General features: G+C 33.8%; 9 protein-coding genes and 2 pseudogenes across 11 annotated transcripts, besides 5 other annotated features; 8 read left to right on the top strand and 3 right to left on the bottom strand.

The window, feature by feature from the left end:
* Window positions 1–14,634: part of a mobile genetic element that runs on past the window's edge.
* On the top strand, window positions 464–1,180 carry TVAGG3_0153830 (phage tail repeat-like family; the record flags this gene model as incomplete). Its single annotated transcript, XM_051224759.1, has 1 exon — window positions 464–1,180. One exon carries the CDS (start codon window positions 464–466, stop codon window positions 1,178–1,180), a length of 717 nt encoding a protein of 238 aa, XP_051109745.1.
* TVAGG3_0153820 (integrase core domain containing protein family) lies at window positions 1,774–2,325 on the top strand (the record flags this gene model as incomplete). Its single annotated transcript, XM_051224758.1, has 1 exon — window positions 1,774–2,325. The coding sequence occupies one exon, from the start codon at window positions 1,774–1,776 to the stop codon at window positions 2,323–2,325; it is 552 nt and encodes a 183-aa protein (XP_051109744.1).
* Window positions 2,882–3,435, top strand: TVAGG3_0153810 (annotated as a pseudogene). The gene has a single exon. A coding segment is annotated over exon 1 (554 nt).
* On the bottom strand, window positions 3,840–4,259 carry TVAGG3_0153800 (uncharacterized protein; the record flags this gene model as incomplete). The annotated part of the gene is made up of 1 exon (XM_051224757.1): window positions 3,840–4,259. A coding segment is annotated over one exon (420 nt), but the record flags the coding sequence as incomplete, so codon positions are not given.
* TVAGG3_0153790 (KilA, N-terminal/APSES-type HTH, DNA-binding family) lies at window positions 4,322–5,182 on the top strand (the record flags this gene model as incomplete). Its single annotated transcript, XM_051224756.1, has 1 exon — window positions 4,322–5,182. The coding sequence occupies one exon, from the start codon at window positions 4,322–4,324 to the stop codon at window positions 5,180–5,182; it is 861 nt and encodes a 286-aa protein (XP_051109742.1).
* Window positions 5,471–5,656, bottom strand: TVAGG3_0153780 (uncharacterized protein; the record flags this gene model as incomplete). The annotated part of the gene is made up of 1 exon (XM_051224755.1): window positions 5,471–5,656. One exon carries the CDS (start codon window positions 5,654–5,656, stop codon window positions 5,471–5,473), a length of 186 nt encoding a protein of 61 aa, XP_051109741.1.
* Window positions 6,036–7,144, top strand: TVAGG3_0153770 (organellar and viral DNA polymerase type B; the record flags this gene model as incomplete). The annotated part of the gene is made up of 1 exon (XM_051224754.1): window positions 6,036–7,144. A coding segment is annotated over one exon (1,109 nt), but the record flags the coding sequence as incomplete, so codon positions are not given.
* TVAGG3_0153760 (organellar and viral DNA polymerase type B) lies at window positions 7,260–7,581 on the top strand (the record flags this gene model as incomplete). Its single annotated transcript, XM_051224753.1, has 1 exon — window positions 7,260–7,581. A coding segment is annotated over one exon (322 nt), but the record flags the coding sequence as incomplete, so codon positions are not given.
* On the top strand, window positions 9,378–9,953 carry TVAGG3_0153750 (organellar and viral DNA polymerase type B; the record flags this gene model as incomplete). Its single annotated transcript, XM_001279732.2, has 1 exon — window positions 9,378–9,953. The coding sequence occupies one exon, from the start codon at window positions 9,378–9,380 to the stop codon at window positions 9,951–9,953; it is 576 nt and encodes a 191-aa protein (XP_001279733.2).
* TVAGG3_0153740 (uncharacterized protein) lies at window positions 10,912–11,173 on the bottom strand (the record flags this gene model as incomplete). Its single annotated transcript, XM_051224752.1, has 1 exon — window positions 10,912–11,173. A coding segment is annotated over one exon (262 nt), but the record flags the coding sequence as incomplete, so codon positions are not given.
* Window positions 13,270–13,730, top strand: TVAGG3_0153730 (annotated as a pseudogene). The gene has a single exon. A coding segment is annotated over exon 1 (461 nt).
* Window positions 13,988–14,634: a terminal%2Cinverted (terminal inverted repeat of Maverick-1B transposon ID:TVAGG3_0153720).
* An 18-nt stretch (window positions 14,635–14,652) lies between these two features.
* Window positions 14,653–18,704: a mobile genetic element.
* A 1,171-nt stretch (window positions 18,705–19,875) lies between these two features.
* Window positions 19,876–20,408: a mobile genetic element.
* Window positions 20,409–20,537: 129 nt separating this feature from the next.
* Window positions 20,538–21,574: a mobile genetic element.
* Between the last annotated feature and the right edge of the window lie 1,314 nt (window positions 21,575–22,888).

The following is a 22,888-nucleotide window of genomic DNA, read 5'->3' as shown; positions in this document are numbered from 1 at the left end:
TGACATAAGCTGTACTGTACAGTATGATGTAGCTAAAGCACCAGAAGCATTTGGTTATACCGGTGAAATTTATGCCTCTACTTTCAATGTTAACGGTGTATTAGTTGAACCAAGATTTACTTTGAGAGTTAAGTCAAAAATAACGTTTGAAGATGCTATTAAAAGTAAAGCTGACAAAGTTGAACTCGAAGCAATGAACAAAGTTTTGAAATCTCATAAACACAATATCTCCGATATAAATGAACTTCAAGCTACATTAGACAGTAAAGCTGACAAGAACCATACACATAAATCCTTCACTACTGTTAGAGCAGACGACATAATATTGAACTATACCCTTGGTTCAAGTGCACCTTTAGAGAATCCAAGTACAAGCGTAAAAGATACACTAAACTCCTTAAATAACAAATGTATAAATATCAAAGGTCATGTCAGAAACTTTGAAACATATGAACTACCAGCAATGTTAGATAAAAAAGCAGACAAGAACCATACACATGATTTCTTCACAACTGTTGCTATAGAAAGTATTGAAGGAACGGTTGAAGGAACTGGTGGGGATGCATTATATTGTAAACCTCCTAACTTTCCACAAGGTTTAACATCGGATGACGACATAACGACGATGAGAAACATTAGATGTAAAGATGTTTATGTCATGAAGGATGAACATAATATTAAATTCACTGCTCAAGATTTATATGACAAGAAAGCAGACAAAACAGAGCTTCAAACATTAAAGACTCAGATTCTTCAAACATTATATCCTATAGGCTCTATTTATACTTCAATGAACTCAACAAATCCAGCAACAGTTTTAGGTTTTGGTACATGGCAGCAGATTGTAGACAAATTCTTATACTGTGCTAACTCTTCAAAGCAAACAGGAGGTTCGAAGAAAATTACTGAAGCAAACCTTCCACCGCACACTCATACAGGAACTACAAACTTTTCTGGCGACCATAGCCACTCATTAAGAGACCACCCATTATACAACTCAGAGTATGAAGCTGGCAATGACGTTTATCTCCATCTTATAACAATGCAGCAAAAAAAGACTTTTCGACCAACTGAACCAGGAGGAAATCATTCACATACTTTCACAACAAATCCAACAGGCTCGGGTGCAGATTATATGCCACCATTTGTGACTATATTCGCATGGTACCGCGTTCAATGAACGCGCTTGAGCCTGCTTTGCGGGCTTACCGTCTTGAATAAAATCTTTAACTTTACATAAATGAGCTTGAAAGAAGTATTCGAACAACATCCATGGAGGTCATTTAAGAAGTTCAATGAAGCTGCAAAGAGTTGGGGATTTACTAACAGAGCTGAAGTTAAAAAGTTCTTTGACAAAAATGTTGTACATCAAACAAAAATAAACCCTTACGACTACTTTTTACCAATTTACTCCAACACTCCTGACGCATACCAATTTGACACTCTCATTCAAAGCAGAAAAGGAGGACATAAACCATTCCTCATCTTCATAAATGTTAACACTCGTAAAGCATATGCATATCCAATGAAAAATAAAGGAACTCGTGAAGTTTTAAGAGTTTTGCAGACGTTCGTGGCAGAACATAGCCCAAGTACTTTAACATCAGACCAAGACAGTGCATACCTCAGCAATGAAATCACAGATTTTCTCATTAAGCATAACATAACTCACTACACTACTGAAGACCATAACCATAACATACTCGGCATCATAAACCGCTTCATAAGGACGCTCAGAGATTTAAACCAAGAGCGAGACTTTACCGAAAAACAATGAAACATTTTCTCGAAGTATATAATTCCTCAACACATTCTACAACAGGCCATACACCAAATTCAATGACACAACAACAAGAAGAAAAGTATATACAAAAGAAACGAAGCCAAACACAAAATATCAGAAATTCAACACAATTTACCCTCATTCCTGGTACAAAAGTTCGTGTAGTTCTTGACGACAAACCGTTGACAAAGAAACGTTTAATGTTAAGTCGAAATTATTATATCGTAGACTCTACGCAAGGTAATGGATATCTTATAAAAGCTGCTGACGACTCCATAGCGTTTTACCCTCGTCATAAATTAGTCGAAAGTAGTAATGGCAAACTTGCTGAAACCATTGACGAAGCAAAGCGAGGAGTGGTTATTGAAATACTTGGCTATAACACAAACGATGACACTTATAAAGTAAGATATGAAGGAGGCGTTGAAGATGTTATACCATCTAAGAACTTGAGAGAGTCGAAGCCAACACATCTGGGACCATTAGAGCGGGAGTACTGGAAAGACAAAAATATGCCAGAAAGAATAAGAAAATTCTTCTAAACTTTTTCATTAGATGTAAATCAGACAAAATATATTTTAGGTGAAGAGGTGAGATCTCACCCGTTTTCTCACCTGTTTTTTCACCCCCGTGAATTTTCATGAATTTCCTTAAGATAGAAAAATAAAGTTAGTTTTATTTTTATTTATTTTTTTATTTTGTATAAAAGATATGATTTCAACAATCGGCACAACAACAATTCAAACAACAACAGCACCAAACTCGTTAGTCATGAATCCTACGTCAATGTTAGTAGAGATGAAAAACTTCATTCCTTCTTCATTTACTTTCGAAACAAAAATCCAGAAGATAAAGCAAGAACTTTTAACAAGTAATTTAGACTGTAGTGCGAAAGATGAAGAAAATGAAGAATATCTTTATGAAATGCAGGACATTATTGACCATTTGCCTAAACTACCTGAAATCCAACAACAAAAACTCACTATTCCTGAATTCGACGAAATTGAAGTGAAACCAACTGACTCAGTAGAAATAAAGAAGTTCATACGTAAAGTAAATTATGAATTCCTTGGTTTTCATTCAACCATAAGGTTATGGACAAAGATTGCGACATGGTTTATAAAAACATTTCTGACATATATAAATCTGAGGAGTTTAAGACTTACGATAACTTTGTTTCATTAGTTGCAAAATGTGTTTGGGAAATAAGAGATAAAGATAGAAGAGGCAAAGTATGGAACAAACAAATAAGACCCGCTATGTTTGAGATGAAGAGAGCAATTGACGCTTTAGTTGTTTTAGCTGGTTTTATTTCAATGTATAACGCAAAAATGAACCCGCAATGTTCAAAATGTAAAGCAGCAATTAGGAAATATAACTACTCAGTCAAAGAGATAGAACGTATGCGAAACGACTATGCAGACTTAAAGAAAGAAGCAGAAAAGCCAGCAGAAGATAAAATGGACATGTTAGCATTTCTGAACAAAAACTATCCAACAGCAGAAGATTTCCTTCTGTCTGACGTCAAGAAGAAGTATAAAGAAACCTTCGGTATTGTTAAAACTTTTGACATACTGACAGAAGAAATAGAAGCTACGAAATTGTTTAGGATTTCAAATATACATCGTACAATTCATGTAAAACGCTTGTGAAAAAAGAGGTGAAAAAACAGGTGAGATCTCACCTCTTCACCTCAATTATATTTTTGGTCAAAGCTTCCACGAGAGAAAAGATTCCTCATTCGCTAAGGATTCCAAAAATGAAAAAATCATTGATTTCGGCTGAGAAAAAACAGAAAAAACAGCAAAACCCTTCTTCCACGGGAACAAAGAAATAAAGAAGAAATAAAGTAAATTTTTTATTTATTCCCGTGGAAAATAGAGCACTTTTATGACACTTTTTATTCACGACAAACAAGACAAACAAAGAAAATAAGAAAATACGGCGCTGCCGCGGTTCGAACCACAGACACTAACCCCCCATAACACCACCTTAGACCACTGTGCTACGTAGCCTGTCGACATAAGATTTTATAAATTGCATATTTGACGTAAATTTATTTCCATCTGGCTTCCCACCGCATAAGATATTCATACGTGTTTGTAAGACATTCATTAAACTTCTTTTCTATTGCATCTAATCTTGCGTTATTTTTTTCAATAACTTGTCTGTATTCTTCATCATCTCCAGCAGTGTTTGGGTCTTCACGTTTAAAATATTCATTGTTAACCAATTTTTTATCTACAAATTTTATTAGTGTTTGATTCACTTCGTTATGATAACGGTCATATTCTTTCAATACGTAAGTGAAGACAAAATGCGTCGTACCTTCAATCTTAAAGCTTAAAGAACTTTCAACACAGTTTTGAGGGTCTGTCAGTGCGTCAATGAGATAGTATTCGAAGTCAGTCAATAATCTTTTTAAAGTCATTTCATACAGGATAAAATTTAATGTTGTGAAGAAATAGTGTTTATCTCAGAAAAAATAACGCTAATTTTATTTTTATTTATTTTTTTATTTTGTATGTAAAGACAGTAATGTCAACATTAGAGAACACAACAACTGCTATCGTTCATGAAGCTATAAATGAAGAATACGAGTACATACAATATAACAAACAGTTACGTCTCATTCGTTCAGTCAAAGATGACATGTACCAAATGCAAAGTATTTTGACAGCATGTTATGCTCCAGATACTAAACTTCCTAAAGACTGGTTTAGGAACCAAAGCACTATTGAACTATTAAATGAAGCACAGCGAGACATACTTTTTTCTGAAAACAGTGAAGAACAGCGAGTAGGTAAAAAACCCCAGTCGCCAAAACTCTATGAAAATCGTGAAAAATTGCCAAACGGTTTGAGAGGATATTATGTTCATAGACTTCTCGTAAATGCTGTAGCAATGTGGGCTTCACCTCGTTATGCTTGGTATGTTTGTAAACTTCTTGACGAAATTCACAGACAAGAACGCGAACAGATGGAAAAGAAACTTCAAGCAAAAGATGAAGTCATTGAATCCAAAGACAAAAGCATACAGAAAAGAATACCGCGTTCAGTACCAAAAGGAAAGGAAAAGAGTTATAAGTATATGATATATACTGAAGAGTTGGAGAAAGAAGAAGACAGAGATATGGTTATGTTGCATTTAGTCAGAAGAAACAACAAAAGCTTTTATGACCTTGCTAAGATTTACAAATCTGACAGAAACTGGTTCTATCGTGAAAACTTACCGATTTCAATGACACCGAATGAGCAAATAAAGGAAATTGTCAAAAATACTCTTCCTCAAACACACTATGACATCAAAGGTTGCACAATACTTACATTTAAAGAAGACTTAACATTGTTAAAGGAAAAAATAACAGAGTATTTCGATAACTTCAAAGAGGAAGAATGAAAATCTAAGCTAATTTTATTTTTTTTTATAAAATTTTATCTCATATGAAAGAACATGAATTTAGAATATTCGGAACTCATGACAGAAGAAGAGAACGAACAACATGTAAAAGATTATGCAAAATTTCTGAAGACATACAAAGCATTTAAACAATATCTAAATGCTTCTAAAGATTATGCAAAATTTCTGAAGGTATATAAAGCTTATGAAAAAGCGTATGAAAAGTTTATACATTGGGGAATTGTTGTAAAATATCCATATGAATACTAACCAAAAATATATTTTTGCTTAAATAGCTTCAGGGTCTATTTCTTCAACCATTTCACTTCCTTCGTCAATGTCAATAGAAGCTTCTTCAACCTTTGGTAAGAATTTCTGTATAACATCTTTGTTCGTTATTGTCTTCAGAGATGAAGGATAATATTTCACATTTGTTTCACCCTTCTTATATTCTTTCTGTTCGGAAAGATTCATAGCAATACTGAAGAAGTCAATGTTAGAGTTCTTTATGACAGTATAATGAGTATCTTTGACATTCACGAAGAAACTCTTTTGTTTCAAAACTACTGCTAACTCTTGTGAAGTATAACGTTTGCGGTCAATGACAATAGCTAATGGTCTGACATACTGACCAAACTTAGATTCTTTCACAAACTTCTTGTTAAAGATAACATTAACGTTTGAAGCACCATTGAACTCATTCTTGATGGCATTAGCGAGAGCATTGTATGAAAAGAACTTGCAATCTTGCATGTGTTTCATTATAATAAAAATATTAAATTATTTTGAAAAATAACTTAAAAAAAATCTAATCTAATTTTTTCAAAAATATTTTTTTTATTTCCTACTAAAGATGTATCGGAAGTTGTCTAAGTTAGAACACTCGGAAATAAAACAACTTCTTACAGAAGCTAACATAGATGTTGCAAAGCATTACGCAACAAACAAAAAAGCACTCGCTGACTTCATTAAAGACTATAATGGTGCAATAAGTTATGATAGAATTCATGAGTTCATAAAGCCGCAACGCGGCGAGGACGAAGTCCATGCAATAGCATTTCCTTTAAATGACGTTGCTATTGACTTATATCATAGACGTTCAGTACCTCATGAAGTAAGAAGAGAAATGTTTGACATAACAAATGCAAACGTTGGTCATACTCGTAAAGCTCTTTCGCATGATGTTCGTCAAGAGATGTTTGACATAACAAATGCAAACGTTGGTCATACTCGTAAAGCTCTTTCGCATGATGTTCGTCAAGAGATGTTTGACATAACAAATGCAAACGTTGGTGAAACACGAAAGAGAGACGACACACTGAAACAACAGAGAAGAGAGATGTTTAAGAGCGCTATAGAACAAGTTCGCAAAGCTAACGATGTCATTCGTTCCATTGACGACAAACCAAAAGAAGGTGAGAGATGGTTAAAGAAAGATGAAGAGAATAGGAAGAGAAATGTGAAGTCAGGCAATAGACTCATTGACTTTAACATCGAAGCTTTAGATGAACCAAACAGAGACTACTTACACAAACATTTCGGTAAGGTTTTCATGAGACTCTTAGAGAAGATTAAAATAAACTCCCAACAGAGATGGATGGTATGTTATAAACTTGGTGGAAAGTATGAATGTTCTACGTTAAACCTCAATAATATTGGAACACTACTACATCAGCTCTTGAAGGAGAACTTTATATCAGAGATAGAAGCAAATGCTGCAGGTATTGTTGAAATGCACTATGACTTCTTCTTGACAAACATAAAGAATCTTACTGAAATAAAGATGTATGATTTAACAGAATATGAAGGCTTAACGATGTCAGATGTAAAGAAAGGCAAACCAAAAAAGAGACCATATAGAGATGAAAGCACACTGACAAATGACCAGAAAGCCATTTTGGAAGCTCTTAAGCAAACAGGAAACCCAGCACTTATAGAAAGCTTTTGGAAAGATAATGGTGAAAAGAAGTTTTATAAGAAGAGAAGCGGTCAGTTCTGGAAGTATCTTTGCACATTACCTATAAATCTTGAACGCTACCAAATCTTCAATGAACTGAACAAAAGAACTGCAACACTTATGACAGAGGACAATTGTTTCGTTTATGCTTGCATTCAGGCTGGAGTAAATGAAGAAACTATTGACCACATGAGAGAAGTCATTCGTGTTAGAGACTTTCCTCAAAGTAAAGTACAAGAAATTTCCGATTCAACAGGTATAGCATTCAATGTTACCATTGGTTATTTCAATGACTCAAGACATAATGAAATAAAGAGATACATACCAAAAGAATGTAAAACTGTTCGAACTATTGACTTACTTCTTGTTGAAGACCACTACATGCTAAACGAAAGATTACCAATGACAACATATTTCATTCGCAACTATATAGAAATCTTGAAGGAGTGTGGTGGAATGAACATTGAGAAACAAATGAAGATTTATACAAAGAGAGAAGATAAATATGTAGTTCGTTATGATAGAACAACACCACTATGGGATGTTATGAAAACATTGTGGGAGTGCAAATATTTCGAACCTATTTCTTATGGAGAACTTTTCACATATACGACTGACTTATATAAACAGAACCTTGCACCATTTAAAGATTTGACATATGCTCCAAAGTATTGTGTACAACTGAAGAAGAAAGCCGAGTCAAAAGAAGTAAATAAAAATAAGTGCAAGTTCATTCCTGAGCACGTTTTCTTTGCTGACTTTGAGTGTAGCACAGACGGCTTTCATAAAGCTTTTTAACATCTGTTATGACAGTGAAGATGGTTCAGTGAGTGAAAGCATTTGGGTCAGAACTGTGCAACAGAATTTTTGGAACGACTTCCTGACAAGAGTTTAATATATTTCCATAACCTCAGTTATGATATAAACTTCATCTTAAGACACATGACAGAAGTGAAAGGAACTCCCATCATTAAAGGTTCACGAACAATGCAAATAACTGGCTTATATAAAGGAAGGGCAATTATTATAAAAGACTCTTACAGTGTTATAAATAAGAAGCTTAAACTATTTCCTGCTATGTTTAACTTACAAACAGGACCGAAAGAAGTATTTCCATACAACTACTACAGCAGTGTTTTGTTAGCAAATGACAACAGAACTGGTGTCATTTCTGAAGCATGTAAGTTTATCCAGGATGCAGATACGTTCATGAAGAACATAGATTCCATCAAAGGTTGCAGAATAGATGAAAACCATTTCGACTTAGAAAAGTATAGTACATTTTATTGCAAACAAGATGTAAGAATTTTAAGAGAAGGATTTGTAAAGTTCAGAAATGACATATTGAAAGAGTTTGATTTAAACGTATATGACTACGTTAGTATTTGTTCTATTGCTAACAAATTATTTGAGAACAGAGTGTACTTCCCGAATGGAAATTTATATGACCTCTCAAATAAACCAAGAGAATTTATTTCACGCTGTATTCAAGGTGGAAGATGTATGTTGTCAGATAACATTAAACAAAAGAGCGAAAAGAAACTCATTGCTGACTTCGATGCTGTTTCATTATATCCATCAGCTATAGCAAGACTTTATACTTTAGAAGGAATTCCAAAGGTTATGAAGAAAGAAATGTTAAGCACAGAGTATCTCATGAGACATTTATTCGATGACGACCAAAAGGAACCCATTGGTGAAAAGTTTATGTCTGGCTTCTTTGTTCTCATTAAGATAACAGAGATTGGAATACATAGACACTTTCCTTTAATAGTTTGTGACCCTGAACTAAATCCAGAACTTAACGTTCCCAGAAGTTCAAACACTTGCTGTTTAATGTATGTTGACCATATAACATTACAAGACCTCATAAAATATCAAGGTGTCAAATGTGAAGTGTTGCAAGGATATTATTACGATGGAAACAGAGATATTAGAATAAGAGATGAAGTAAAGAAGTTGTTTGAGTTAAGGTTAAAGTATAAGAAAGAAGGAAATCCTTTGCAAGAAAATATAAAGCTCATTCTGAACAGTATTTATGGTAAAACTATTCTATCTCCTATTGAGTCAAAAATAACCATAGTAAATGACAAAGATGCTATAAGATATGCCATCAGAAACTACAACCATATAGTGAAGTTCGAAGGTTTGGATGGTTCAGATAAAACTATTTTCAAGCTAACGAAAAGCATTTGCAGACACTTTAACTTTTGCCCACTTGGTGTTAACATTCTGTCTATGTCGAAGAGAATAATGTGTGAAGTATTCTGTACTGCTGAGGACTTAGGAATGGACATCTTTTATAGCGACACCGACAGTATGCATCTCTACAATGAAGATATCCCTCGTTTAGCTGAAGAGTTTGAGAAACGTTATGGAAGAGTTCTCATTGGTAAAAACCTTGGTCAGTTTCATAGTGACTTCGCAGAAATAACACCTGGAAAACAAAGTTTAGCATACAAGTCAATATTTTGTGGAAAGAAGACTTACATAGACTTACTCACGAATGATTTAAATGAAGTTGCATTTCACTGCAGAATGAAAGGCGTGAAGCAAGATGTTATTGCTTTAACCGCTAATGAAATGTTTCCTGACTCTGTTCAGTGTTTCTATGATGAAGATAAAGGTTTAATGATTCCGCAAGGAAAATTTGACAAAGACTCTGAGTTCAGTTTAATGAAACTTTACAAAGCACTTCATGATGGTCAAGAGATTGGATTTGACTTATGTAAGTCTTCTAGTCCTTGCTTTGCTGAAAAGTTTAACTTCTCAATAACGACTAAAACAAGCTTTATTCGTAAGTTGAAGTTCTGAGGTCATTTATTTTTGTCAGCAGTGAGACCATTCGTGATAAAAATAAGCCGCTAGCGGCATGGGCAAAGCCCATGTGGTCATTTACAATACAGCTATTGTAGAATTTAAGAGTTGTGCTTCAATGTAGAGACAGTCCTTATGGTCTGGAGGTAAGAACACTGGGCAGTTATGGTCATGAGTGGAGAACATGTCTATCCAAAACTCACGATTGAAGCCAGTTAATTTATAGTATTTAGGGTTAGGAAGTGGTGAAGTTCTTGTATGACCAATGAACTCATTTTCAACTCCCTTACTTAAGTTTGAATATAATATAGCTTGCTTTCTATCCCAAATGCCGGTGTTACAATCTTTGAAATTCATTTTTCCTCGGAAGCATTGCATCATAATTGAAAACATTCTTGAAATCATCATTGGTTCAGAGATTTGAAATCTTATACGTAATGGATTTTTTTCTTTTTAGCGACTTCATTGAATGGTGAGAATACAACAAACTGACAGTCATGTGTTCCATCTTCATTTTCATTAAATTCATAATGAAAGTCTATAAGTTGTGGCTGACTACCTTCTTCTTTCAGTTGTGCAAGAAACTCACGTAAAGGCTGTAAAGTTTGTACTTCAATGTTAAACTTTTTCTCGAACATTCATTAAATGAAATCATACATTGCAACAATGTTGTATCGTCTTTAAAGTATTTGTATATGTGAATGTTTTGGGCGCTTAAAGACTGTTCGTCATTTTCTATCTCGACTTGAAGTATAAAGTCAACCTTTCTGAAAGCACGTGTTATATACATAGATGTTATGCCAATGTACTTCTCTTCATTTATGTTCACAATCCAGTCTGTTGGAAACTTAAACGTTACTCTGTTCCCCTTTATTTTGACGTCAGGGTTTTCACTACTGAACGCAACAGATAAAGGTATTTGTCTATACATTTAATTCGGATAAAAATAAACCATTTACTCTTTCTTTTGCTTCAGCTTCTTTAGCTTTTGCTTCAGCTTCTTCTCTAGCTTTTTTCGCCAGTAGTCTTGGGTTCTTTTGTCTTCCAGCAGCTAATGCAGCAAGTTGTTTTTCACTAAGTTTTCTCTTTGGTCTCTCTGGCTTTTGTTCTTGTTTTTGTTCCTTCAGTTCGGATAAAATTTGCTCGCGAATTTCTTTCTTCAATGCTTCAACATCTATGACCCCTTGGGTCTTGTCCGTAGGGCTTGTCTGAGTCATTTGACTGCAGATAAAAAACAAAATTAAAACTTTAACCGATGTAAAATGAGCTTGTCAAAATCAGAGCGAGAGTCTATTATATTAAATGACGCAAGAGGAATACAACATCCTTTCTATTACGTAAGTCAGAGTAAAGATGGTAAAATATACGTAAGAAAAAGAAAGGTTCCATTAGCGAATGCAGAAAGCGACAACATTAAGGTGCATGGCAAGGGTGGAAGCCCATATAAAACCTTCTATTCAAACTGAAAAGTCAATAGAACAGAAGAAAAGAAGCCAGATGTACTTTCAATAACGAACCAAGAGCTTATTGCAAAGTTCGTGAATTTCATTGAAAACAAACCGAGTCAAAGAACCCTGACCCACCAGTGAAAGAAGTTGAGACAAAAGAGAATGTACAGTTCATTGAAAATGTCAAGAAACAACTTCCACCACGAATGCCAAGAAGAAGAGTGAGAATAATGAAGTAAATAGATATTTTTATCGAAGTAAATACATGCAGAACGAACAGTTAAACGAATTTACTCCAGCAGAGCATATTCATCAGATTCGCTCATATTTCGATATCATAGACAATGCAGTTCAAATTGGTGACACTAATAGAAAATATTCTGACGCAAAGATTCCATCACAACCTGGAACTGCTAAAGATAACACATGGGTAACATTCAATCTCTCACCTCCTGGTGAAAATATGTTGGACCTTTACAATACATTCATTACGTATAAAATGGAAGGTCAATTTATTGTAGATAAAGAAATTGGTTCAGGTTCCAATAAAACAAACCCACCAGGATTTTGGATTGGTTTCGATGACGCTTTCTATGCAGTTGCTGGATATCAAATCCTTGCAAATGGTCGTATCGTATATTCTCAAGACAACGCAAGAGAAGAAGCATATATAACTTCAAACTCACAAACTACCGAACAAATAAAGAAAGTAGATGTTTTCTCAAAGACTCGACATGAAGATGTATGGAGTCATTCGGGAACATGCAGAACAGGACAAATTGTTAGTGGTCCAATTACAGCAGGAAAATCATTTGATTTTAAGCTTCGTTTAAGAATTCCTGTTAGAAGATTCCTTCCATTAGAAGCTATTCGATTTATTCCAGCTTTTGCAGGAAACATTCAGCTTAAAGTAAAGTTCAGTAGCGACGCCTTACAATGCACATCTATATCTGTAAATGATATCATTGCTTTCAATCCAACTCTTAAAGTTGCATTTGCTTCAGATTCAAATCCACCGACAAATAAATTTGTTCCATGGAATGAACCATTCACTATGATAACGAAGGCAGTAGAAGCTAGTGGAACAGTTACTATTACAACTGTAACCCAGCAACTATTTCGAACAAAGATGGATTTTAATGAATGTTTCATTCATCCAAAGTCATTCTCTTTAGACCCTAACATTTATACAGAACTTGTAGAACATTATACAAACGAGGCTTTATGTTTTCCTGTTAAAGTTATGGATTGGATTCCTATGGACGGTTCATTCTCAAAGAATACAGATAGTTCAAGTGCAACATTTACAGCAGCTTATACGCCTATTAATGTTAAAAGTATTTGGGCACTATTTAGAAAGAAAGACAACTATTATGTTAATTTTGAGAACCCTAAGTTTAAATATCTTCAGCTTTCCATGGGAGCTTATGGAAATATGCCTGCAGAACCTGAAAAATCATATGGACCTGTATTTTATGAAATGGTTGCGAACGCTTGCAATACAAACAATGATATGATAGGATTTAATGAAGATGTTATGAGGTCATTGGTGGATGATGGTAGTGTGGAACATAAATGGGATAGCTATGACAACACACATTTCTTATGTGGTTTTCCAACAGAAGTGGACTTTTGCTTCCAGCAAGGTCAAACATCTACTGCTCCAATAACATACAAATTGTCTGTTAAAGGACCTATTGAACTAGCAACTGAAAATGTACCAAAGCCACTTATTGGATTTATGAGGGATTGTTGCTTTGCCATTCAGTGCGTGCATGGCATCCCATAATAAGATTAGATGACTATAACTTAGCACTGACGACAGTGAGGAATAAAGGATGAACGTTTATTTTTAAAGCTTATAAATGAGTTCTTCATCAAGCTCTCGTGAACCTTCACCATCTATGAAACAAACTTTACCAAACGATTATGGAGCACCTATTGAATATTTCTTACGAGCTGCACAATGGCAAAGAGCAGTCTCACCAAGGTTAGGTGTTCCACCAGCTCCTGTCAAAAATAGCATTTGGTCAAGTCCTTATATAAATATGGTCTCCCACTAGGTTTGCTAGCTACAGCAGGAGCAGTAGTATGATGTTGAAAAGAAATAAAGCAAATGTTGTAAATAATACTGAAGTAGCTGAAGTTAAACAAACTCCAACACCTTCGCCAAAACACAACGCCTTCACAAGCAAAACCTTCAATGACTCCTGAACCTATGGAAGTACAAACTCCTGTTCAAAAGTCAACTCCTAAACCGACTCCAACATTTAAACCAGAACCTACTCCTCAAATAAATCGTAAAACTCCTGCGTTTCCTTACTGAAAAAATAACGTTATTTTTATTTAATATTAAAATTTTTATTTGATTGAAATGACAAATAAAGTCACTGAAGCAATGAAACAAAAGTTTTTGGTAGAATACATTAAATCAGGAACTATTCCAGAAGGTTTTTACATTCATACTATGAAGGATGGTAGAGTTCAGTTTAGAAAGATAAAGCAACCATTAGATAAAGAAGGAATTTTGAGAAAGATTAAACTTCATGAGGACAACATTGCTGAACTTAAGAAGAAGCTAGAAGAGTTATAAAGCAATGAATTCAAGTGGGTGAAAAAAGAGGTGAGATCTCACCACTTCACCTAAATTTATTTTTGTGCTATGTTTTCATACGTGTGAGGGTGGTGATATCATTAATTTTTAAGTTTATTTTTTAAGTTTATTTTTTATTTTATTTTTATATAAATGACGAAAACTATTGAGATAACAAACTACAACGGTCATGAGTTCAAGAATTTGTTCTTCGTTCCTTCGTTGAAATACATTCTATCAGATACGAGGGAGAAAGGGTAAAGTTAGTTTGAGCGTTTATGAAGGAATGAAGAATGGAAAGTTTATACAAGCATACGATACAAACGGTAACGTGTTTCATTAGCTTTGTCAAAACTTACTAACATTTATTTTGACAGTGATTTTGACCTATATGAAGAAGAAAGTGAGTCAGAAGATTATGAGCTGTTATGTGAAGCACAGCAATGGGAGGAGTTGCAATACTTTTGTAAGTGAGAACGTTTATTTTTACATTAGTGAGGTGAAGTGGTTGGCGGCTTTGTAAATATTTAAGGTTAAGTTAGTGTTGTCGTTTGTGTTGTAAAATATACGTTAACGGTTTCGTAAAGTGTCAAATTCACATATAATGGGTAAGGTGGAACGCAGTGCCACAGTACACTTGATATGTTTACTAACTGACTTATAGCCAAGTCTTGATATCATGCAGGGAGAATATACATAGATAAGCAATTATATTTTATAGTAGTAGTATTCAGAAATTCTTACAATTTACAATACAATTTTCAAAAATGGATAAAGACTAATAGCCAAGTCTTGATATCATGCAGGGAGAATATACATAGATAAGCAATTATATTTTATAGTAGTAGTATTCAGAAATTCTTACAATTTACAATACAATTTTCAAAAATGGATAAAGACTTATAGCCAAGTCTTGATATCATGCAGGGAGAATATACATAGATAAGCAATTATATTTTATAGTAGTAGTATTCAGAAATTCTTACAATTTACAATACAATTTTCAAAAATGGATAAAGACTAATAGCCAAGTCTTGATATCATGCAGGGAGAATATACATAGATAAGCAATTATATTTTATAGTAGTAGTATTCAGAAATTCTTACAATTTACAATACAATTTTCAAAAATGGATAAAGACTAATAGCCAAGTCTTGATATCATGCAGGGAGAATATACATAGATAAGCAATTATATTTTATAGTAGTAGTATTCAGAAATTCTTACAATTTACAATACAATTTTCAAAAATGGATAAAGACTAATAGCCAAGTCTTGATATCATGCAGGAGAATATACATAGATAAGCAATTATATTTTATATAGTAGTAGTATTCAGAAATTCTTACAATTTACAATACAATTTTCAAAAATGGATAAAGACTTATAGCCAAGTCTTGATATCATGCAGGGAGAATATACATAGATAAGCAATTATATTTTTATAGTAGTAGTATTCAGAAATTCTTACAATTTACAATACAATTTTCAAAAATGGATAAAGACTTATAGCCAAGTCTTGATATCATGCAGGGAGAATATACATAGATAAGCAATTATATTTTATAGTAGTAGTATTCAGAAATTCTTACAATTTACAATACAATTTTCAAAAATGGATAAAGACTAATAGCCAAGTCTTGATATCATGCAGGGAGAATATACATAGATAAGCAATTATATTTTATAGTAGTAGTATTCAGAAATTCTTACAATTTACAATACAATTTTCAAAAATGGATAAAGACTAATAGCCAAGTCTTGATATCATGCAGGGAGAATATACATAGATAAGCAATTATATTTTATAGTAGTAGTATTCAGAAATTCTTACAATTTACAATACAATTTTCAAAAATGGATAAAGACTAATAGCCAAGTCTTGATATCATGCAGGGAGAATATACATAGATAAGCAATTATATTTTATAGTAGTAGTATTCAGAAATTCTTACAATTTACAATACAATTTTCAAAAATGGATAAAGACTAATAGCCAAGTCTTGATATCATGCAGGGAGAATATACATAGATAAGCAATTATATTTTATAGTAGTAGTATTCAGAAATTCTTACAATTTACAATACAATTTCAAAAAATGGATAAAGACTAATAGCCAAGTCTTGATATCATGCAGGGAGAATATACATAGATAAGCAATTATATTTTATAGTAGTAGTATTCAGAAATTCTTACAATTTACAATACAATTTTCAAAAATGGATAAAGACTAATAGCCAAGTCTTGATATCATGCAGGGAGAATATACATAGATAAGCAATTATATTTTATAGTAGTAGTATTCATGAAATTCTTACAATTTACAATACAATTTTCAAAAATGGATAAAGAAGTATTGATATGAGCAGGGAAGAATATACATAGATAAGCATTATATTTTTATAGTAGTAGTATTCAGAAATTTTAAATTTACAATAACACATTTCAAAAGGATAAAGACTAATAGCCAAGTCTTGATATCATGCAGGAAATATACATAGATAAGCAATTATATTTTATGTAGTAAGTATTCAGAATTCTTACAATTTACAATACAATTTTCAAAATGGATAAGGACTAATAGCCAAGTCTTGATATCATGCAGGGAGAATTACATAGATAAGCAATTATTTTTATAGTAGTAGTATTCAGAAATTCTACAATTTACAATACAATTTTCAAAATGATAAAGACTATAGCCATCTTGATAATCATGCAGGGAGAATAGTATACGATAGATAATGCAATTATAGTTTTTATAAGTAGTAGTAATCTGACAGAAGTTCTTTACAATTTACAGATACAATTTTTAAAAATGGATAAAGATTAATAGCCCAAGTCTTGATATTCATCATGAGGAGAATATACATAGATAAGACAATTATATTTTAATAGTAGTAGTATTCAGAAATTCTTACAATTTACAATAACATTTTCAAAATGGATAAAGATTAATACCAAAGTCTTGATAATGCAGTGCGGGGAGAATTACATAGATAAGCAATTATATTTTTAGTAGTAATATATTAGCAAAATTTTACAATTTACAATACAATTTCAAAAATGGATAAAGGACATAGCCCAAGTCTTGATATCATCAGAGAATATACAGATAGATAACAATTATCTTGTTATAGAGTTTAGTATATCAAAGAATATCTACAATTTTACATACATATTTTTCAAAAAAAGATGGGATAAAGACTAATAGCCAAGTCTTGATATCATGCAGGAGAATATACATAGATAGCAATTATATTTTATAGATATAGTATTCAGAAATTCTTACAATTTACAAATACAATTTTCAAAAATGGATAAAGACTAATAGCAAGTCTTTGATATAGCAGGGAGAATATACATAAGATAGCAATTATATTTTATAGTAGTAGTATCAGAAATTCATTACAACTTTTACAATACATAATTTTTCAAAAATGGGATAAAGAACTAATAGCCAAGTCTGATATCATGCAGGGAGAATATACATAGATAAGCTAATTTAATATTTTATGATTAGTGTAGGATAGATTCAAATTAACTTACAAATTTTTGACAATCACAATTTTTTCAAAAATGGATAAAGACTAATAGCAAGTCTTGATATCATGCAGGGAGAATAATACATAGATAAGCAATTATATTTTATAGTAGTAGGTATTCAAGAAATTCTATACAATTTAACAATACAATTTTCCAAAATGATAAAGACTAATAGCCAATCTTGATATCATGCAGGGAGAATATACATAGATAACAATTATATTTTTAATAGTAGTAGATTCCAGAATTATTCCTACAATTTACAATACATTTTCAACAATGGATAAAGACTAATAGCCAAGCTTGATATCATGGGCAGGGAGGAAATGACTACATAGAGATAGCCAAATTTATAACTTTATATAGATAAGTAGCTATTCAAGAAATTCTTCACAATTTATCAGGACTACAATTTTTTCAAAATGGATAATGACTAATAGCGCGAAGTTTGAGTATTCATCAGCGGAGATCTCCTACAGGAATACAGTTTGTGAAAAATTGATTATCATTAAGGAAATGCAAATTGTATTAGATTTTGCATGGTGAAAATTAACTAAATTTGTTCTCCAATAATAGGCAGTAATACCTTTGAATGTTGATACGTTCAAGTAATATAGCTTCAACGTAAATAAGCTTACAACCAGATCAAAAATATACTGTTTATTGTCTTGAATTTAAAAAAAGTCCAAATTATCCTAAATATTGCGTTACTCGTTCCTTTTCAACGTTCCTTATGTGCCAGAATTTATAATTGCCCTTACAAAGATGCGAAATAAGGGAACAGTTGAGGGCTTCAATCCTCAGGGGAGTTCGGGGCTTTCCGACAGAATTTCCTCAAAATGTGTTGACAGTTATATATTCAGATATTATCGCACGTGATTCTTTGAAAGGCTCCCTTTGAACTCAACAATCTGAATTTACCTGCCCCTTTCGTAAGTGAGAATTCTTATGACTGCTCTAAATATCATGGGCTCACAAAATCGATTAAGCGACCTTGAACTTAATAATCCGCATATTGGAATCGTCCAACGAGTGATGGAGAGCTTGATGACGATTGTCATCAATTCGGTCATTTTTATCGATTTACGCCAAGAACAAATGTTTGCTATTAAGTTGAAGATGAAGGAAGGTGATTGCCGCGATGTATTCATCGAAAATCACCCTGTTGCTCCACTGTTGTCCGTAACCTGCAATGGGCTACAAAAGTGAACAGAAAACCGTTTAAATTGCGCGGGCAATTTTTATTAAAAAAATCCAATGGCAATTTTTTGTGAATTGGATATTAGGCATTTTCATTTATATCTTATATAAGAATAAATTTAGGGGAAAATTGGGGGAAAAAAAAGAGTTGGAAGTCTTTATTGGGGTAAGAAGGAAAAGGGCAGAAAGTAGATATATAGTGGTACTATATACTCTTGCCCTATTCATTTCTAAGTAGATGGGAGAGGAAAACTTTGGTCCAGCATCAATAGGTTATGCCGGACAAAGTTTCTCACGATTTCTAATGGAAATGGCAAAGGTTAATGAGAGACACTGGATGATATAATCAGTACTCATAGCCTAAAATTTCCCTTATTCAAGACTTCCAAACTTTGAGTTAATGGTCTGACAGTTAACTCATAAGTTTGGAAACCTTCATCGTAATGAAGTAATCGTCAAAAACGCTTCAATGCAGTATATTTTCATGTGTGTTAAATTTGATTAAATTTGAAATTTTTATAAAATTAAATTAATATAAATGAAAGCGCTTATGATCTAGTATTTCCATGATGAGATTTTTAATCGTCGAGAATGAGTAATCGTCTGGTAGCATTGTTATACTTTTAGGTTATTTGGAAATTTCTAGGAATCTTTAAAGTGTTGATTATAAGATAATTCGGGCAGGCCTTCAGTATTATTTTTTAGGCGTTTCCGGCGCAACTTATCAGTTTGTAACTTAACTCAGCATATAATCGTCGTTGATTTTTGTGATGGGCTTTTACAAGCCAAATCAATATCAAGTCTCTTCTGGAGAAGTGTCTTTCATCTAGATATTGTTTCAATTATTTTACACATACAAGACATTTTTATTCTAAAAACTTTTATATTTTTTCTAGGATAATAATGGAATGAAAATAGTTAAGAACATATTGAATTTGAAGACTCAAACATTAAAAAAATTCATTCAGAAGGATTGGATAATATGATAGAAAAATGGGGATTAATTATATATGAGGCAAGTATAAAGGAATATTTGATATTAAATAATATATCTAATAGAAACGATTCAGAAAAAATCAAAATTTTGGCGCCAAAAATGTACCTTTGGTGAGCCATTTTTCGGTATAGATAAGATCACCGTTCTCCACATTACATCATCCAAATGTTCTTTGGTTCTTCTCGCATTGTTTATCACGAAGATACTCAAGAGCGCGAGCGATTCTTCTTCTTCTAAGATTGTTGTCAGAAGAGAACTCATATGGTTTCATTCAGGACTCTTCAGCCAGTATTCTGCATGTGTCGTATCGCATCTTGCACGTAATGTAAAAGTCCATTGCTAGAATAGAAGATTCTCCAAAAAATATCTGTGGATTGCGTCAAATAGCGTTCCAAACTTTTGCCACACATGCGCCGTCAAAAACAATGCGACAGGACGCACCAACTGCAGCTGCGCAAAGAGGAAAGTCCGTCCTCTAATACTCGGCGCGGCATAATGTTTAGCGGGACACAGGTCAGCGCTCCCAATGCTGTGGATCCAGTGGCAAACTCCAGAATTCATCCAAACATTCTTCGAAATTTTTTATCAAGAGAAAGTGTCTAGGGGGTTCCGTGAGAAAAATAGCAAACTGAGGGGAAAAATTGTGGTTTGACTTGTTTCAAATTGTTAAGCTGTAGAATGATGCTGGTGGATGGCCACAGGGAGCAACAACCAATTGAAGCAACTCTTGTCCGTGAGCTTATAAAAGCATGATAGAAGAGGAGACCACTACAGGAGTGGACCACAGGGAACGATTCGGACGTGGGAGATGGTTATCGAACTTGCTATGGCAATCCAATGTCTTATTGCAGCAAACATAGCATATATGTAATTGTAAACGTCCGGAAAAAATCCATTGTATACAAAATTGAACGAGATTATGCGCTGGGCAGTCTCCTGTAAATTAATTTGCAACAAATGCATCAAAGAAGTGGTAGAGGAGTCGTATTGGATAAACTCTGTTGTGCATATGCTCATCAAGTGGGCGATACAAAAGTTTGTTTTGCTTTATAGAGATCAGATGATGAGAAACGGCGAGGCGACAATGAAATTGTCATCGGTTTCTGTGTGTTATATGTATATTCCGACATATAATCAAAAAAATGCTTTTGAGACAAGAAATTGCTTTATCCCCGAACCCGTAATATTTAGAATATAACACGGTGGATCCATTTGGTTGTAAATAAAAGGTTTGACTTGCCAGCGTAATGTGAACCACCATTTCAACCCGTGATATTGATGACAAGTGTTCTTCAGTTAACATGTTGCTTATAGAATAAGACACTTACGTCCAATTTGGTTCTTAACCCTGGAAATTTTCTCCTGTGCATAGGGGACTACGAACATGAATAATTGACATATTTGCGTTTTAGGAGACCGGTTCTTACTCTGTTGGGACAGAGGCCGCGTTGACTTCCTGTGATTTAATCACAGTAAAAGCAAAAGCTTCCCAAAGTCCACCAGCAAGATCATAAAACATGCAAGTATTTTTGGAAAAGGAAGTTGGGAAACCCCAAAATTCAGAATCACATCAAAAACAGAAAACACATAGAAAGATATTTTAATTAATACTCATTTCGAGATTAAAAATAATGAAAATTTATATATAATTACTGTGTCACTTAAAATCAAATGGTTAAAAATGCTCAACCGGAAAGAATCAAACCTCAGGATCGGTGATCAAATATTATCAACCGGGAAAAATTTAACACAGGTTAATACTGAAAAAAATATCGAATAATAACAATTTAAGGTTTAATTTTTAAAAGGTATGGACACTTTTTTCACCCGTACTCCTTGAAATTCCAAGAGTGACCTAAAAATCTTCAAGGATTTCAGAGTGATGTGAGTTGTTATAGGGAGGAGACGACAGTATGTGAGACGCTGTAGGGTTCCACTCTAATTTGTGGAGTTTTTGGGCCAAAAAACTGTGGAAAAAAATAAAAAAAATTTCCTTTTTTCTGTATTGTAATCAACGGATTCTAAAAAAAATTGGTAATTCCGTTAAATACACGTATAATTAAATGCTTCGTTGGCGTTGTCTGGTCTTTTGCTTGATTAACAGTGTAATTTCATATCTCAATCTCTGCGGTGAAGTGAGGGGTGAATAACAAGACCTATAGTTAGGCTTTTTACATACACCTGAACTAGATTAGTGTTTCCTGTTATAAGGAAATCAAAGCCGACAATACTCCAAGTATTCAGAGTCGGAGGGCATTCTTTAGGAATTTCTATTTCCAAAAAAGATCACAAGAAGTAAGAATTGTTCTCTCAAAAGTCTGAAAACTGTTATAATGATGGATTGTGAGTAATGAATGTATATTTAAAGAATAATTACTTCTTAAAGTTCTGCGCAAGTGAATTCTAAGCTCAACTCTATTTTCGTTTGCAAAGGGGAGCAGTGGTCAGGGGCACGGTTCAGTTGGTGGCTATTCTCTGTGACTGGCTCCTAGTGAGTGCAGCGAGTACTTAATCTGGCACCGGTCGAAGTGGAGTTCTGTTTATCCGAGCCGGATAATGGAATATTGAGAGGTTTCTTGCAGAGTGAGGATGCAGTGCATGGGAGCATCTCGAAAAAGCGTTCAAAGTACGGCACCGAATAAGCTTTTATCACTTTTTGGGTCTCTGGTGTTTCCTCAGTCTTTGGAGCTGCATCTTCCATTGCGAGCGAAATGTCTGCATCCTCGCGGCGCAGCAGAGTTAAGGTACTGGGAGGAGGATGATTTGAAAAACTGAGCAGCTTCCAAAAGGCTTAAGAGACACTTTTGATTTGAATAGGAACATTCCCATATTTAACAGGCGAGTGGGGGTGAGAATATTCGGACCGGGCCGTAGAGCGCTGTTGATGCTTTCTTTACAAGAATTCGTTGGGTATTTGTTTGTGATAAGCTTGTTCTGGGCTTCGTGCTGGTTCTTCTCTGATTGTTTCGATGTTCATCGTTGGCCCTTGTATGTGTCCAACTGTTTTTGGTCCAATGGCCGCATGAATTTCAACAAAGGTCGAATGCGGCCGCGGGAAAGAGAAAGGTTTCAGGGCACACACTGCCTGGTGTAAAACCGCCGTTTCGGAAATACAATCGGAGCCCATTAAGTCCTTGAATGCCAGATGC

This window comes from Trichomonas vaginalis, chromosome IV (assembly GCF_026262505.1).
Source record: "Trichomonas vaginalis G3 chromosome IV, whole genome shotgun sequence".
Classification (NCBI taxonomy): domain Eukaryota; phylum Parabasalia; order Trichomonadida; family Trichomonadidae; genus Trichomonas; species Trichomonas vaginalis.
This window is presented reverse-complemented; position numbering and strand designations above follow the sequence as displayed.